This window comes from Lepidochelys olivacea (genome assembly GCF_965140295.1).
Source record: "Lepidochelys olivacea isolate rLepOli2 genome assembly, chromosome: 3".
NCBI classification, from domain to species: Eukaryota; Metazoa; Chordata; order Testudines; family Cheloniidae; genus Lepidochelys; species Lepidochelys olivacea.
This window is the reverse complement of record NC_140413.1, coordinates 116,376,583-116,394,795: the sequence shown is the minus strand read 5'-3', so window position 1 is coordinate 116,394,795 and position 18,213 is coordinate 116,376,583. Positions and strand designations below refer to the sequence as shown.

The window sequence follows — 18,213 nt, the reverse complement described above, 5'->3', positions numbered from 1 at the left end:
TCAGCATAATATTAGGTTCTATCCTAATGCACCTCAGTTGCCACCTGCAGCACCTCTGCTATGTAAATCCTAGACTCTCTGTGAATGCTGACTACCACGCCTGGCCATATTGTGACAAAAAGCATGGAGGTTTTTGTGGTGTAAATAAATGGCAAGTCTGATGAAACAGCCACTCTCAACTTCAGCTTTGATATAAATTTAGCTTTGTATGCTGTTCCCCAGATGGATAAAGGCAATGCTAATGATCCTCCCCCTCTCTCCCAAACTCACATTGCTTTCCTAATGTACCTTTAAACTGGGCAGAAAAATGCCAGTAAAACTTTTTTTTCTGGAATTTGCCAGTTTGTCAAAATAGAAATGTTTTCCAGAGATGGTTTGATTTCTATAAAGTTCTGATGGGACACAGGCTGGGGTCAATGGAACCCTGTCAGCCAGGCAGGTTTTGATCAAAAACTGATCTGGTTTCCTGCCAGCTTGCCCGCCTGGCTCCTCATCAACAGATGTCAGAGAACCCAGTGCTTCTGGGGTCCATAGCTCTGGGGCTGCCCACCAGATGGACTGCCCTGGAGCTCGATCTCATTTAATGGAAAATGTCCAAAAAAATGTTTTTTTTGTTCCAAAGCAGAATGAAACCAAACTTTGAAATATCAAAATCCTCCATTAATGGAATTATCTTTCTCCACACAGCTCTATTGTACCCCAAATGAACCCTCATTGTTGACTGCAAATAAACATTATTTTCAGTTGCACTTTGAAAAATATATTTTAAAAAAAATGACAGTGGTGAATGCTAAAAAGTTCCATTTTTCTGTGCTGATTTGACATTCTCTAGGAGCCATTTCAGTTGGGAAATATCAGAAAATTGTATAATCTAGTACCCTGTTCCTCAATTCCCTCCACAAATTCCTTGCTGCAGAGTGCTCTCGGTAGCTGCAACAAGTGACTGGATGAAGGGCAGCAGAGCAGGAAAGTAGAGGAAATAGGCAGCTGTTTTGTTTAGCTGGGCATGTCGTACTGATGATGCAGTCTCATCTTTTAGGAAACACAAAAAGAGCTTCAGGTCCAGCAGAGCAGCATCGATTCGACTCGGGAGAACCTCAATAGCCTGTGCCGCAAGTACCACACAGTGGAACTGGAGACTCTGGGTTGCACTGTCACTTCATTGATACAGAAGTACGAAGCTGTGACCCAACTGTGTTCCAGAACGCAGGCCAGCATGCAGGACTCCCTGGAGAAACACGTCCTCAGTGAGTCTGAGTGCCTGTTAAGATGAGCTGGTAGACCGCAGCCATGAATCAGACTGCCTCAGAAGATTCTGCCAGAGAGTGTTGGTGAAAAGTTTCCGTTGACATCATTTATAGTTACACTCTTGTTCTTGTATAGAGACTTTCCTAAAAGTGCTTTCACCAAATGCTAGTTTCAATGTCTGTTGCAAACTGAAGGGTTTACAAAAACAAAATTCAACCTCATTTAATACATGCAGTCCTCATGACAGGAGTTCCAATTAAGCCTTCCCTGATGAAATCCTCCTATGTTTCTCGTCTTCCACTTAGTCCCATTTTAATCCCCCTTGTTATAAAACATCTCTTTATAGCACTCAAATGCTCTGTATAGTCTGTCACCAAGGACAGTCTCATGGTGCCTGTTGCAAAGGCCATTGAAGTCAATAAGGGTCTTTCATTTAGCTCCAACAGGCTTTGGATCAGGCACCTAACGAGAGATGATGAGATATCTGCACTGGTATTTTGGATTGTACAAGTGTAAAATGCCTTTTTTGGAAACTTATTCCTATCTTCTGTTTCTTTTTAAAAGCTTCTATGAAGGAATTCCAGGAGTGGTTTTCAGGTATGAAGGAAGCAGTAAAAGAGTCATCTGATAGGTCTGGGGACAGCAAAGCCATAGAAGCAAAGCTGCATGATTTGCAGGTAGAGTTATCAAATCAAGACATGATAATTAGCTCCTTTTGGCAATTTGCATCCATGTCTTATCTAATTTATATCTACAGAAATCTGACAAATCCATTTTTTTCTAGAAAGAAAATATAAAAATGGCTCCAAATAGCAATAAATTACTGTACCGTATCCAAAAGATGTCAACCAAACGTATTTCAGCTTGTCGGATTTTTTGTTCTGTTAAAACTCTTCTTCCTTCCTCTCTGCACATTTCTATATCCTATTTTCTCCTTTGTCTCTGTCTTCCTCTCACTCTGTCCCTTACCCCTTTCCTATCTTTCCCTACAATATCTTTCTTCTTCCCACTCTTTCACACTTTATTGCTCACTCCCTCCTTGAGATATACAATACTATGATATACAGTATTAGGACTTCCTTGATCTGATCTGTCATGGAAAAGAGCACAAACAGGGCAAAAGCTGCTCCAATTCTTGTAAATAACTCTAATCCCTAAAATGTCTGCCCATAGTCTTAGAGATTACATAAAACAGGCAGAAAGGGCTGGGGATGTACTGGGAACAGACAGGAATTGTCCATTCTGTCCATCATAGATTTTAATAAAATGGTCCAGTTGTAATCAGTTCCACTGCTGAACTTCTTGGGGAAGTCTGGCCATCTCTAGTGTATACAGTGCTTCCTTAGCTATTGGCTAATCCTGCTAGTTTAAACTGTACTCTTTTCTCGCACAGAGAGTGTTGGACTCGATTAGTGAGGGACAGAACAAACTAGATGCTGTCTCCACGCAAGGAGAAAATGTGTATGCTTACTTACCCAAACCAGTTGTGAGCAGTATCCAGGAGCAGATAGCAAAGTCACACCAGGACTTCCAGGGGTTCCTGAAACAATGCCTGAAAGATAAAGAGGCTCTGGAAGACTGTGCCTCAGAACTGGGAAGGTGGGTTATTTCAACAGAACCAGATGCTCTGCAGAATTTTATTATAAAATGGCTTAGAGGTGGGGCACTACACTGGATGCTGAAATTTTCAGACTGTGGGGATATAGATGATGATTTGAGATTAAAACTTGCAGTTAAAGAAGTAATAACTATGGGCCTGTTCACCCCCTCCTCTGGAGAGAAGTTCAGAGAATCATCTCTGTGCTAATAATTTTGGAAAAACAATTGGGCTTTGTATGTTAGATTAAACAAACTCAAAAGCCAAAGGCTTTAAGGTATTTATTAGCTCAGAATATGTTTACTGCTAAAGTAACAGGAAGAGTATTAGTGGGTAGTTGGATGAAACAGCAAGATGAGATCAGATGGAAATTTCATGTGTGCCTGCATGTGCATTAAAGTAAGATTTTCAAAAATAGGAAACTAAAGTAGACTCCTAAATGCATGGCCTTATTTTTCAGAAGTGCTGATCATCCAGAAACTCCTGTTAACCTCATTGGGTGCACAATACTTTTTAAAATCTGGCCACTTGTTTATGTGCTTACGTTTGATCTTAAGAGCCTAATTTTAGACATCTTTTAAAAAACAAACAAACTTGGGTTAAATTTTAATTACAAGCAAGATTTGGAGAGACTGTTTTTTTTAGCCTCCTTATCTTTACTGAATATAGAACGTAATAAATACAAGCACTGTCACCTTAAATTTTGGAAGGTTCTTTTCCCGCCGTAATTCCCATGATCTTGCTGAACATTTTTAGAGCCCTGCTGAATATTTTTAGACTAGTTGTCACTGCAGAAGTATGCTGTGTGTGGAGCTCTCATTCACTAAAAGTTAAAGTGGTATCCAGCCTGCTTTTCTACTCTACTGGATATGCATTATACCGTATAAACTCAATAGTATCTTTGCACACCTAGGAATTGCTTTTGAAGGGATATTTTTCTGTTCCGTAGCTTTGAGGATCAGCACAAGAAACTGGCCCTGTGGATCCGGGAAATGGAGGAAAGAATATGTACTGAAGCACTAGGAGAGAGCAAACAGCACATCCCAGAGAAGAAAAATGAGGTGCAGAAAGTGGAAAATTTTCTTGAAGAATTACTGGCTGCAAGGTATAAAAACACGTTTTCTAATGTCCTGTTGTCAGCGTTCTTTTTTCCTTCTGTTCAGCCATAGTTAAATGAACGGACTGGTAGTATGAGAGAGAAGTGCTGGAGGATGCAGTGTGTCAAAGGAACAGCTTACAAGAGGCTCTGTCCAAACAGCTCCAGATTTTGGGGAAATTTGAATCTGGATCCAAACTTAACGGCTTAGGCTCATTTCTATTTAAGGGGAAGTTGAGGTAACTTTGTTAGTAAAGATGATCTGCACAGCATTAGAGCGCAGCATCCTCAGCTTTAGCAACATGGTTTAGATGTTCCCCAAAAGTCACACTAATAGTAATAGTCATCACATTGTCCATTAAAAAGTTTTGTTTTCTTGCTTTTGCCCCATGGCATCCAGTTCCACTTGGATTGCACGCTCATATGCTGCCTGCCACACACTGTGCCCATGAAGCCTCTCAGCCATGGAATCCTACTTGCGTTGGGAATCAGCCAGTGGATGACAAGGTAATTGCCATTTTTAGTATACTGTGTAGTTGTGCAAACATTTTATAGTTTGTTGGAAAAGGTAGAAAAAATATTATTCAAGTGTTTTGCTAAACCTCACAGTATACTAAAAGAAGGCACTTACTCAATCCTCATCCATCTGTGGCTGTTCCAGCAGGGTTTTTGTCTGATGTGACTTGAACATAGTACATACAGGAACAAGAGGGAGGATGATCCAGTGGTTTAGGACTTGGGCGACCTGGATTCAGTTTTCTGTTCTGCACAGACTTCCTATGTGACCTTGGGCAAGTCACTTAGCTCTGCTTTCCTGTGTCTTGATTTCCCCAGTCATTAAATGGGGATAATGATACTTCCCTACCTCGCAGGTTCTGAAGTGCTCTGATACTACTGTAATGGGAGCCAGATAAATATTTAAGATAGATTACCTGTTGGAGAGGGAATTGGCAATATCAGTAGAGGTGGATGTAATGGGAAATAAAATTAGAATGTGCTGATCTCTGCTTTTAGCTTGATTACTGTTGGCACCAAACACTTATTCTTAATGCAAGAGTGTAGACCCTCATTAATGTTATTTATGTTACTTTACATCAATATATAAGTCTGATATTATACACTCAAATTTGGCTTTGTTCAGATAACTTTTCCAGCAACCATGAGTTGTCTGACTGCAGTCAAACTTGGTTATGTTGGCAGCATTAAGTAATTTTCCATCCTCACTATAGCAATAACAGTTCAAGTGGTTTCTAAATTTAAATGTCAATCTCAAATCTTTCTTTTAGAGAATCCTTTGCTAAACTTTCCCAGAGGGCACAAGCTTTAAATGAAGAAGGACACGGTGCTGGGAGGGAAGTACGTCTGGCTTCACAAAACCTTACCAGCTATCAAAACCTAGTCAAAACTGTCAAGGAGAAGTTGCGAACATGTCAGGTTGCACTCCAGGAGCATCAAGCCTTGGCGGAAGCACTACAGAGTATGTGGTCCTGGGTGAAAGATGTTCAAGATAAGCTGGCTTCTGCAGAGAGCACTGTTGGCAGCAAAGCAACATTAGAGAGGCGGCTGATGCAAATTCAGGTAAAGCACAGGGCTACATGAGCTAGCACATCAGGTCAAAATTGCATTGGAGTTTAATTCATGCCACACTCACACAGCTTAGGGGCTTAAGCTATTCATTAGCTGCAGAAAAGGACCTGGGGATTACAGTGGACGAGAAGCTGGATATGAGTCAGCAGTGTGCCCTCGTTGCCAAGAAGGCCAACGGCATATTGGGCTGTATTAGCAGGAGCATTGCCAGCCGATTGAGGGAAGTGATTATTCCCCTCTATTCGGCACTGGTGAGGCTACACCTGGAGTATCACATCCAGTTTTGGTCCCCCCATTACAGAAGGGTTGTGGACAAATTGAAGAGAGTCCAGCGGAGGGCAACAAAAATGATTAGGGGGGTGGGGCACGTGACTTAATGAGGAGAGGCTGAGGGAACTGGGGTTATTTAGTCTGCAGAAGAGAAGAGTGATGGGGGGATTTGATAGCAGCCTTCAACTACCTGAAGGGGGGTTCCAAAGACGATGGAGCTGGGCTGTTCTCAGTGGTGGAATATGACAGAACAAGAAGCAATGGTCTCAAGTTGCAGTGTGGGAGGTCTAGGTTGGATATTAGGAAACACTATTTCACCAGGAGGGTGGTGAAGCACTGGAATGGGTTACTTAGGGAAGTGGTGGAATCTCCATCCTTAGAGATTTTTAAGGCCTGGCTTGACAAAGTCTTGGCTGGGATGATTTAGTTGGTGTTGGTCCTGCTTTGAGCCGGGGATTGGACTAGATGACCTCCTGAGGTCTCTTCCAACCCTAATCTTTTATGATTCTATGATTAGCTGCTGCAAAATAGGCAAATGCCTTAGGAGGCACCAGGTGGCACTTGTATGGCTTTATGCTTTGCTGCTACAGCACTTCTGCATAAATATAAATGGAGAGATGAAATGGGTGAAGTAATATTTTTCATTGGAGCAAGCAACTTTTCTTGGTGAAAGAAGGAAGGTTTCAAGCTTACACAGAGGCAGTCCTGAGAAAGTATGGTCCAGGCTGAGTAGGGATGCACAGGAGTATGGTTCAGAAGGGGTAAATCAACTAAATTACAATGGTGAATATTGCTAGAGGAGTAGCGTTTGGAGGTTTCCTTTATGTTTTCTGGCTGGTTGGATTTGATACATGTGATCCTTTTTGTTGCACAGGAGATCCTTTTAATGAAAGGAGAAGGTGAAGTTAAGTTGAACATGGCCATTGGTAAAGGTGAACAAGCCCTTAGAAGCAGTAATGAGGAAGGGCAGAAGATGATACAGACCCAGTTACAAACGTTAAAGGATGTATGGAATGATATCATCAACACTTCAATGAGCTGTCAGAGGTAAACTCACTTTAACTTTCTTTAAATGTAGGGCAAGATTCTGACATCCTTTCTCCCAGTGATAAGTACCTTACACTGCAAGTAGTTCCGCTGATGAATACTTGAAATGTAATGTGCTGCTCGAAGTGACTAATGCTGGCAGAATCTGGCCCAGAATGAAATGTAATTTAGAAGTGCTTATCTGAGAAAAAATACGGAGAAAGGCAGTGTTGTGGTTCCGCTGCTTGAGTTCAGAGTTCAGTGTAAACTGGTCACTGCAAAAATACTTCCCTCAATAAGAAAACTCTCACAATTCAGTGTGCTTGGTAGTCTGAGAGGACTAGGACTGAGTAGTCAAAAGTTGTCAGTTTTTCAATAATTACTGAACTGGTGAACTTTTTATTATTGTTTTGAGAGGAGGGCTGTTTTTTTATTCAGGAGTCAGGATTAACGTACATTGGAGTTTCATGTGAAACCTGCAGAACACTTCCTTGTCTGAAGTTAGTCAATGTTACCCAAGTATCTCATTTATTAGCACTTCCCCCAACCCCATTCCACAACTCCAATAGAGATGTGTGCGGAAGTTTACAATGATAAAGTTTATCTAAATTTTCACTTTGATTGTGTGACTAAATTCACCCCAGTTTATGCCGGCTCCAACTGACATAAACTTGGGGTGAAATCCTGGTCTTTTAGCCCTGGTCTACACTAGGACTTTAGGTCGAATTTAGCAGCGTTAAATCGATGTAAACCTGCACCCGTCCACACGATGAAGCCCTTTTTTTCGACTTAAAGGGCTCTTAAAATCTATTTCCTTACTCCACCCTGACAAGTGGATTAGTGCTTAAATCGGCCTTGCTGGGTCGAATTTGGGGAACTGTGGACACAATTCGACGGTATTGGCCTCCGGGAGCTATCCCAGAGTGCTCTGCTGTGACCGCTCTGGACAGCACTCTCAACTCAGATGCACTGGCCAGGTAGACAGGAAAAGAACCGCGAACTTTTGAATCTCATTTCCGGAGACTGCGGGAACTGTGGGATAGCTACCCACACTGCAACACTCCGGAAGTCGACGCTTGCCTCGGTACTGTGGAAGCACTCCACCGAGTTAATGCACTTAATGCACTTAGAGCGTTTTCTGTGGGGACACACACACTCGAATATATAAAACCATTTCTAAAAAACCGACTTCTATAAATTCGACCTAATTTCATAGTGTAGACATACCCTTACATAAGAACGGCCATACTGGGTCAGATCAATGATCCATCTAGCTGAGTGTCCTGTTTTCTGATAGTGGCCAATGCCAGGTGCTTCAGAGGGAAGGAACGGACCAGAAAATCCTCAAGTGATCCATCCCCTGTTGTCGACACCCAGCTTCTGGAAAACAGAGGCTAGGGACACTGCAGAGCATGGTTTTGCATGCCTGCCCATGCTGGCTAATAGCCACTGATGGACCTATCTTCCATGAATTTATCTAGTTCTTTTTTGAACCCTGTTATTGTCTTGGCCTTCACAACATCCTCTGGCAAGGAGTTCCACAGGTTGACTGTACGTTGTAAAGGCCAAGACTATAACAGGCGGCTCCGCACGCTGCCCCTGCCCCACCCCAAGTGATAGCTCCACAGCTCCCATTGGCGGGGAACTGTGGCAAATGAAAGCTGGGGAGGCAGCATACAGAGTGCCCGCCGCACCTCTGCCTTGGAGCAGACGGGACAGGTTGCTGCTTGCGGGGAGCTGCCGGACGTGAGCGCCCCCGGATCCGGCACCCCGAGGCCCCTCCCGCATCCCAACCTCCTACCCCAAGCCCCCTCCCACACCCAAACTCCCTCCCAGAACCGGCGCCCCACACCCCCTCCTGCGTCCCAAGCCCCGCACCCACCCACACCCAAACTCCCTCCCTCTTAGTTAATTGGCATTTTTCTCTTACCAGCTTCCCCCATTCCTACAACATGCTGGATAAAACAGCTTTTACTGTAATAGCTCAGATGATAGGGAAAAAGTCTGAAATAGCAACAGTTTGAACTGATAAATGGAAAGAGTCAGTTTTGCTAAAGAGAGATCCAGAAAAGATCTGGAAGAGGACATGTATTCTAAATGTATGATACACGTGTACTATAAGAACTATAAAAGGTGGATTTTACCAGTAAGTAAAATATTGATAGTTTGAAAAGGTACAGTGGATTAAAAGATTGCTACTGGTATCAGACATTTACTGGTTCTGTTTGTATTCTGCACTAAAATATATGAAATATCTCTCAGACCCTTCTTAGAAGAATTTTTCAAAGTGTAATTTCTGTATTCAGTACAATTATGAAGAGGGAATTGGGCTACAATAGGTAATATCACCTTACCAGTAAAATGGTGAATGAAAACTTTTTGATTGCACTTCACTGTTCTAGGGCTGTGTGAAATTCTTAAATTTTTTGTTTGTGAAAATTTTCACAGTTGAATTTCAGGCAATTGTACTCTTACAAAATACTACTTTTTATGATGTTTTCGTGAACAGCATCTGTCAATGTGCTAGGTTGTAGAACCCTCACTCTCTTTGGTAGCACTTATTACATGGGGCTCCTCAGGTGAGTATTATAGTGCCACTTAATTGGTTTTCCTTAAGGCCTGCATGACTTCTGACCTGTAGTGTATCTGTGTCTGTGTCTTTAATGTAAGCTGTTTGGAGTCTGTGATTAGCCAGTGGAATGACCATCTGGAGAGGAAAAGCCAGCTGGATCAGTGGTTGGAGTCAGTGGATCACAAAATTGAACAGCCTTTACAGACCCAGATTGGTCTGAAAGAGAAGTTTTCTCAACTGGATCACTTCCAGGCTATCGTTTCTGATATAGAGGATCACTCTAGTGACCTGCATCGACTCACTGAACAGGCCAAGGAACTATATGAGAAAACTGAGGATGCTTCTATCAAGGAAGCAGCTGAAGAGGAACTGAAAACACAGTTTAGTGACATCACCACTGTGGCCAAGGTAAATGCCTCATAAGAGAAGGCAAACTTTTACATACTTGTTTTAATAAATAGGCTTGTGCTAAGATTTCAGTTCTATTTCAGGTAATAAAAATATTTATACACACTTCTGTAAAATCAACATAGAAGGCAACTAAAGAATCACATCCTAAATAATATACTGCTTGCATATTTATGCTGAAACATAATCGGAGGGCAGCCCTGATACTCAATTTCAATAATTTTACTTGCATGAAAAGCCATGTAGGTGTTGGACTTTTCTTGGCTTTTTTACTTCAGTTATTAAGATAGCGTCTAATTTAATTTGCTGTAATTCACTGGGATGCAATGATTTGTTTCCCTTGGGAAATTAGGGTTATCAGGTGGAATATTTTGACTTTCAAGTAATAAGATCCATGTATTTCAAGCTTGAGGTCTTATGTACAATGATATTTCTGCAACTCCTTTTTATTTTTAAACTTTATTTCTTTCTCATTTATTTCCATCGTGTTTCACTTGTGTATGTATGGGAAAGAAGGGGGGTGGGCGGTGTTTTACACAAGCACGAGAGAAGAACAAATTGCTTAAGTGAACAGAAAACACATTTCTATAAAGAAGATGAAGATGAAAGTATCTGTTTTATGGGCCACTGAATATTAGGCATGTCGTAGGGCACATCTTTATGGTCTCTGAGGAAAGAGGATACAAACTGTTTGTTCTTGGACACCTTGTGCCAATGTCCCTCCCCAAGCTCACCGAGGGAGGGATCTTGGACAGACTGCAGGGGATGCAACCAGGTGCCCAAATAGTGTGTGTGTGTATGTATGTGCAAGGGGGCCTATGTGGCAAAGGGGGAGCTCACCCTCCCTCTGGTCTGCCACCTTCCCATTGGTACCCAGGTTAGCTAATTACTCCTATATGCCCCTCCCCACCATCATATTTATACTTTCCAAGCCCTTTCAAAAGCCTCTTGCTCCTGCTAGCTGCCCTCCCTCAGGTGTAGTATAGGAGCCGTGTTTTTTTTAAGGTGATGCAGGTCTGACAAATCATCTGTTTTTAGATCAGGAAGGATTTTTTTTGTGTTGGAACAAATTTTCAGAGGTCTTCTGTTTTTCCCCACCTTCCTTGCAGTGTCCTGGAGGCAAAGGTGGATTGTAAGCAATAGATTCATAAATGTCTAGATTACATTAGAGGCCAAAAGGGACCACTGTGACCATCCAGTCTGACCTCCTCTGTAACGCAGGCCATAGAACTAGTTTCTTATTGGATACAGTATTTCTTTGTTTTTCCTTCCTGGCCTGAAGCTATGTAAAGTTGCAGCACAGCTGACATGTTTCATCCCTGAGGGGCTTTTAGTGGTAGGTGAATAACCTATATATGTTTCAGTTCTGCCCCATATACCCTAAATGGGTTGGGACCTGCCTGTCTGAGAAACTACCTCTCTCTCTATGCCATTAAGCCTCAGTTGCAGTCAGCAGAGGTACTCAAATTGGAATGTACTCAATTTAATAAGGAGGGGCCGGCAGTCTAACATTTTCCATAAGTGTAGGCTTGGAAGGATTAGATACTTATTAGTAAATGTTGATAGACTCACCAGACACACACAAACCAATGAAAACATGTTTCTACCAATAATAATAGAAATTTACAAATAGGAAAAATAAGAAAAATGCTGGCTGAGAACTTGTTACAGTTTGATTTAAGGATATTTACTTTGTATATTTTGACATGTGATGCTGACAATTTGTGTTTTAACGGTTAAAAAGCTTTATCTTGACAAATCTCAACATCCACTGTTTTTAAATGGTTATTGTCTGACCCCCGTAACTTCGCACAACTGAAAATTTAAATAAAAAATCCTTTAAACACCAGAATTTTGCCCAACTGTGAAAATTTAAATAAATAAAAATTGAATTCTGCAAGGCTATATAAAATCTAAAAGCCTATGCAAAAGCCTTTATATGGTATATCTTGGCTTTAGTAAGGCTTTTGATACTGTCTCGCATGACTTTTTCATAAACAAATTAGGGAAATACAACCTAGATGGAGCTACTATAAGGTGGGTGAATAACTGGCTAGAAAATCATTCCCAGAGAGTAGTTATCAGTAGTTCATAGTCAAACTGGAAGGGCATATCGAGTGGGGTCCCGCAGGGATCAGTTCTGGGTCCGGTTCTATTCCATATCTTCCTCAGTGATGTAGAGAATGGCACAGAGAGTACACTTATAAAGTTTGCGGATGACACCAAGCTGGGAGGGGTTGCAAGTGCTTTGGAAGATAGGCCAGACTGTGCATCTAAACTACAGCCAGTGAAATGGGATAAGCTTGTTTTTTGGCTTATTGTGACAGCCAGGTTGCTTATTTACAGCGTGAAAGTTGGCAACTTTTGCTCACTCTACCAGAATGCTCTCTAGGTCTACAAGGGAGCACATACTGCTTCAGCACAGCAGCAGCTTTGCCATCCTTTAAAAGGATGTACTGAGTATTCTCCCATTCCCTACAGCCTCCCTATTGGCCGGTGCAGAAGGGAAGCAGGGCCATGGCTCTTCTCTCACTCTTTCCCCTCCTCCTACATTTTGGGGAAGTTAGTTTCTCCTCTCCTCAACCAAACTGTGTATTTCTTTAAGGCAGAGGCACAATGGGGAAGGGGAGGACCAGGCAAAACATAGCTCTTTACTATGGATAGCTTATAAGGCAATTATTAAAAAGAATACTTTGGAAGCAGCCCTGCAAACAGCGTGCAAAACAGCACCGCAAATGGAAGGGGAGGAGAGACCAAAGATTATGCTACTCCTTAAGCGCACAAATGAGTCCATTTTCCATGTGATTGACAGGAGAAAATGAGGAAAGTGGAAGACATTGTGAAGGACCATTTGCTATACCTTGATGCCATCCACGAATTCACAGACTGGCTCCATTCTGCAAAGGAAGAGCTGCACCGCTGGTCAGATGCGTCTGGAGATACATCAGCCATACGGAAAAAACTAGCCAAAATTAATGTAAGAAAAGTCAACTGGGCTGGTTTTACTTGTAACTTTGTCCCTGAGCACTGAAACAGGACATGGCTAGAAGTGCTGTGGGATCTAAAGATGTTGGTTTCCCTTTGTTTGTTTGAAATGGGTTGTTACTTTTCACTGAGCTGAGAGTGCACTTGCTACGCCAAACTCTGTTCTCAGCTGCTGTGCCTGTGGTTTAAGTAAAACCAAAACTGAGGTCTTTAGTCACAAGCCCACACTGGAAGCAGCAGCATCATATCAGTGGGCTCAGAGAGGACTTGTGCCTTAATGCTAGGGTTCTCAACCTTTTTCTTTCTGAGCTGCCCCCCCCCATGGTATAAAAACTCTACAGCCCACCTGTGCCACAACAACTGTTTTTCTCAGTATAAAATCCAGGGCCAGCATTAAGTGGTAAGAAGCAGGGCAATTGCCCTGGACCCCACACCACAGGGAGCACCGGGAAGCTAAGTTGCTCAGGCTTCAGCTTCAGGCCTGGGTGTTGGGGCTTGGGCTACAATCCTGCGCAGCAGGGCTTCAGCTTTCTGCCCTGGGCCCTAGCGAGTCTAACACTGGACATGCTTGGTGGACCCCCTGAAACCTGCTTGCGGACCCCTGGTTAAGAACCACTGTCTTAATGGGCCAATACACAAGCTGCACCACCTTGGTCCTCCGAGTGTGCCTGCCCCATCTGCAGAGCTTTTTGGAGAGGAAACAGAGACAAGGGCAGGGCCCTTACCCTCTGCCACACCCTTTCCTGTTCTGTTAGGGCAATGTGTGCCCTGGGGTGCACAGAGAGACCGATCCCTGCACTTCTCCAAGCACTGTGGAAGTGCTGATGCATGGGACCCGTACAGTGAAGGAGTCTCCTTGCACATTCCCTGCCCCCCTTGAATCTCTGAGGGCTGTCACCTTCTATGTGTTTATACACTCCAGAGCAAATTATCTATCCCTGCATGCAGTATAAGAGCAGAGTTCACATATATTTGCTGTCAAAACATTTCACTTCAGATGTTCATAGAGGAGTTTTAGACTGCGGCACAGTGTAGGAAGCTGGTGTGGTGGGTAGGTTTTCAGACTGACACTGACACAGTCCTGGGTTCAGTTCCCACCTCAGTCATAGCCTTATTGTGCCATTTAATCTATCATGTGCCTCCGTTCCCCAATTGTAAAATGGGGAGAGTTCTTCCCTACCTTACAGGGCTGTTGAGAGGATAAATACATGAATGATTGGGAGGCACTCAGATACTACTGATATTATGGTTGTATACTACATAGATGGCTATATAGAGAGCTGCTTCTTCCATGCCATATTCCCCCCAGGTTATAGTCTTTTCTTGTTCCTATGACAGCGTGTGATCTCATATTTATATATGAAATCAAAATATGACACAACATGCTGTCTCGTGGAAAGTAAGAAATTGTGCAGCCAATAATGGTGCATCACAAATTATGGGCAGAATTGCAAAGCACTCCTGCACTTCACATTTCTGTTGGTATGTCCTTAAAACGATTGGGATCAGCTACACCCTTGCATTTATTGTACTAAAGAGAATATGTTGTTTCCCATTTTAATCTAAAGAAGCTTCTTTGCACTGTCTAAGAAAAGTTGTTTTTCTTCTAGTCTTCTGAAAGTTTGAGTATACTAGCTTCAGAGTCACTCTGTTTAAAGCACTCTGTCTACTTTGTTATTTTCATTTTATTTTAACCTTTCATTTATATTTTTAGATGGCGTGGGTATTGTGAAAATGTTTTTGTTGAAACTGCTGCTTTGTTCACCACGAAATGCTGGCTGTTACCTCCCCGTAGAATGTGCTGCCCTCCATTTGTAAGCGTTCAGATTTCCAGCTGTAGTGAATCTCACAGCACTTTCAGTTACCATGGCAATGTTCCATTGCAGGAGCTGATAGATTCCAGACAGATTGGTGCAAGCCGCCTAAGCAGAGTTGAGACACTGGCTCCTGCAGTGAAACAGAACACAACTCCCAGTGGGTGTGAACTGCTAGATGCAGAGATGCAGGCCCTGCGCTCGGACTGGAAGCAGTGGGAAGAGAGCATATTTCAAACCCAAAACAACTTGGAGGATATAGTTAGCCAAATGGCCTTGTCGGAGCAGGAGTTCACAGCACAGGTTGCTCAGCTGGAAAAGGCCCTGCAAAAGTTCACCTCACTTCTTGCAGCCTGCTCTCAAAAGCTGACCCTCCTAGATGGCAAGCAAACTGATAAAGAAATAATTGAATGCTGGCACCAAGAAAAAGTAAGGCCACTTTCTGCTTCTCTAATCCTTTTTTGGTTGTAAATATACAAGTACTCTGTTGAAGAAAACTTCTTACCAGCAAGTGACTGTAATACATAGGCATAGGAAAAGCAGAAAGCTTTGAAATACATTTTTAAATATAAAATTCAAAGCTGAAATCTCTAGTAATGACGTTGTAAACTTTTTTAAAAGGAGTCACAGTGTGCAATGTTTTAATGAAGACATTTCTCTTTGGCCTCCATTGTACAAGGCATAATACATGTTTCTCAGCTCTCCCAACACTGAAAACAGGGCCTTTCAGCAGAGGCAGAAACCAGTGAATGCTAGTTTTGAGTTTTACTTCCAACTCCCTCAGTATTTCAAGCCACAAAAGCACATGATTGTAGAAATGAGTATTGAATGTTGTGGTTTTCCGTAAGGTCAGTTAGCCATCATAGGCATTATGTTTCCTTGAATTTAATCCTTGCTTTTTGCCAATTTATTCTTCTCATTTCTCAGAACATCTTGGCACTGTGCATTATAAGCTGTCGGCGTATATTTAGAGAAGAGGAATTAGAAGCTAGTATCTACTGGTTAACTGTTCTCTTAACTAGCTCAGCAGTACTACTTCAAGACAGAGAGAGGCAATCGAAACGCTTTTACCTTCTTACTTCTCTCCGAGGTGATCTTCCACAGCGGAGGCAAAAAGATTCCTGTAGTATTATAACTGTGAATGATATATGCCCCCAAAAAGGTTGTAGAGTGTTTCAGTTTCTGCTGGCTTTGCACCAAAACCGTCCAAGTAGAGTGAGAGAGCCATGTAATGCTTGCACTGTTACTCCTTCACTGAAGATCTGAAATGTTCTAAAACTCCCAGAGATGTTCTTTCTTTAATCTGAGATTATTAATCTCCGTCTCCTGCTTCCCTCTCACGTAGTTCCCCTTTCACAGAATTCTCCTCTGATATGCAGATTTACAGTACCAGTATGCAGCATTCAGTACACAGCAGCAGGTCTGATAAGGCTGTAATACCACTTTAAACATTATGGGTATGAATATGCAAAATTCCCCTTGGCTCGTACTGTTTTTAACCTTGTATTATTACCAACACACCTACAGGAATTACCAGAGATTCTGTGCTTAAAAACCAATATTAAACTCCTTATAATCTCAAGAGACTTCAAAATGTTGCTTGTTAATATTTATACTTTATACAAATTGTAGCTGAATGTAGTACTTGTCTAATATACTTGCTTTTTTAATAACAAATATGCTGACTTCTAATAGTATGTAGAATGCAGAAAAACAGAAGTCTTACTGCGTATGCCTCTACTTTGTAATCTAATTTATAGTAAAAAGTAGGAACCTGTGTACTGAAAATTAGGAGTCCTAAGGAAAATTAATAATGTGGACAAGGGTGAACCAGTGGATATAATGTACTTAGACTTTCAGAAAGCCTTTGACAAGGTTCCACACCAAAGGCTCTTAAACAAAGTAAGCAGTCATGGGATAAGAGGGAAGGTCCTCTTATGGATCAGAACTGGGTAAAAGACAGATGACAAAGGGTAGGAATAAATAGTCAGTTTTCTGAATGAAGAGAGGTAAATAGTAAAAGTCCCCCAAGGATCTGTACTGGGATCAGTCCTATTCAACATATTCATAAATGATCTGGAAAAAAGAGTAAATACTGAGGTGGCAAAATTTGCAGACAATACGAAACTACTCAAGGTTAAGTTAAGCCCAAAGCAGACTGCGAAGGGTTACAAAGGGATCTCTCAAAACTGGGTGAGTGGGCAACAAGATGGCAGATGAAATTCAATGTTGATAAATGCAAAATAATGCACATTGGAAAACATAATCCCAACTATACGTACGAAATGATGGGATCTAAATTAGCTGTTACCTCTCAGGAAAGAGATCTTGAAGTCATGATAAATGGTTCTCTGAAAACATCAGCTCAATGTGCAGCAGCAGTCATAAAAGATAAAATGTTAGGAAACTTTAGGAAAGGGATAGCTATTAAGACAGTAAATACCATAATGCCTCTATATAAATCCATAGTATGCCCACATTTTAAATATTGCATACAGTTCTAGTCACCCCATCTCAAAAAAGATATATTAGAATTGGAAAATGTACAGAGAAGGGCAACAAAAATGATTAAAGGTATGGAACAGCTTCCATATGAGGAGAGATTAAAAACACTGGGACTTTTCAGCTTGGAATAGAGATGGCTAAGGGGGGGATATGGTAGAGGTCGATACAATCATGGCTGGTGTGGAGACAGTGAATAAGGAAGTGTTATTTACTCCTTCATGTAACACAAGAAGCAGGGGTCACCCAATGAGATTAATAGACAGCAGGTTTAAAACAAACAAAAGGAAGTATTATTTTACACAATGCACAGTCAAGCAATGGAACTTGTTGCCAGGGGATGTTGTGATGGCCAAAAAAGAACTGGGTAAGTTCATGGAGAATAGGTCCATCAATGGCTATTAGCCAAGATTGTCAGGGATTCAAACTCCATGCTCTGTGTGCCCCTTGCCTCTGTTTGCCAGAAGCTGGGAATGGACGACAGGGGATGGATCACCTGATGATTACCTGTTCTTTTCATTCCCTCTGAAGCATCTGGCATTGGCCACGGGTGGAAGACTGGGTACTGGGCTAGATGGACCATTGGCCTGACCCATTATGGGCATTCTTATATTTTTAATAATGATCCAACCATTTTGGACTTCCTTTGAAGTTATACTGTGACCATAAAAAAGACATGACAGCAATTCCATTTCTGTTGTCTTACATTGACTCGATTGTCATGTGTGCTTAGAATTAAAATATCTTTCGTAATTGTTAGTGTTTGTAAGCTCATTCTGGTATCCCAAAGTCAAGCTGTGTTCCTTAGGCAATAGCAATAATAAAAGATCCCACATTTAGAACTTATGTAATAATTCTATTGATATATGATCCAGAATCAAATCCATTTCACTGCCAGAGCAGTGTTGGCTCTGCCAGGCTTTATTTAAATATATACTGTGTAGGTATCTATTGTTCAGTGGTTCTCAACCTGTGGCCCAGTCAGCACACAGTTACGCCCCATGTGACATCCTCAGGGCCATAAAGGTAATATATATACTGTGTGGATGTGGGCCACATAACACAGAGAGAGCTGCATATGTAGCCCACAGTGGTAAATAGGTTGAGA

General features: G+C 41.9%; 1 protein-coding gene across 1 annotated transcript in view; it reads left to right on the top strand.

The window, feature by feature from the left end:
- The window catches only part of SYNE1 (spectrin repeat containing nuclear envelope protein 1), a 503,778-nt gene that overhangs the window by 233,080 nt on the left and 252,485 nt on the right, over positions 1 to 18,213 (top strand). The window contains exons 47-55 of the mRNA XM_084624934.1: positions 1,040 to 1,247; positions 1,813 to 1,925; positions 2,642 to 2,847; positions 3,795 to 3,950; positions 5,228 to 5,519; positions 6,673 to 6,845; positions 9,495 to 9,804; positions 12,617 to 12,781; positions 14,676 to 15,032. Of these exons, the coding sequence (XP_084481060.1) occupies positions 1,040 to 1,247; positions 1,813 to 1,925; positions 2,642 to 2,847; positions 3,795 to 3,950; positions 5,228 to 5,519; positions 6,673 to 6,845; positions 9,495 to 9,804; positions 12,617 to 12,781; positions 14,676 to 15,032 (1,980 nt within the window). The remainder of the gene's footprint in view (positions 1 to 1,039; positions 1,248 to 1,812; positions 1,926 to 2,641; positions 2,848 to 3,794; positions 3,951 to 5,227; positions 5,520 to 6,672; positions 6,846 to 9,494; positions 9,805 to 12,616; positions 12,782 to 14,675; positions 15,033 to 18,213) is intronic.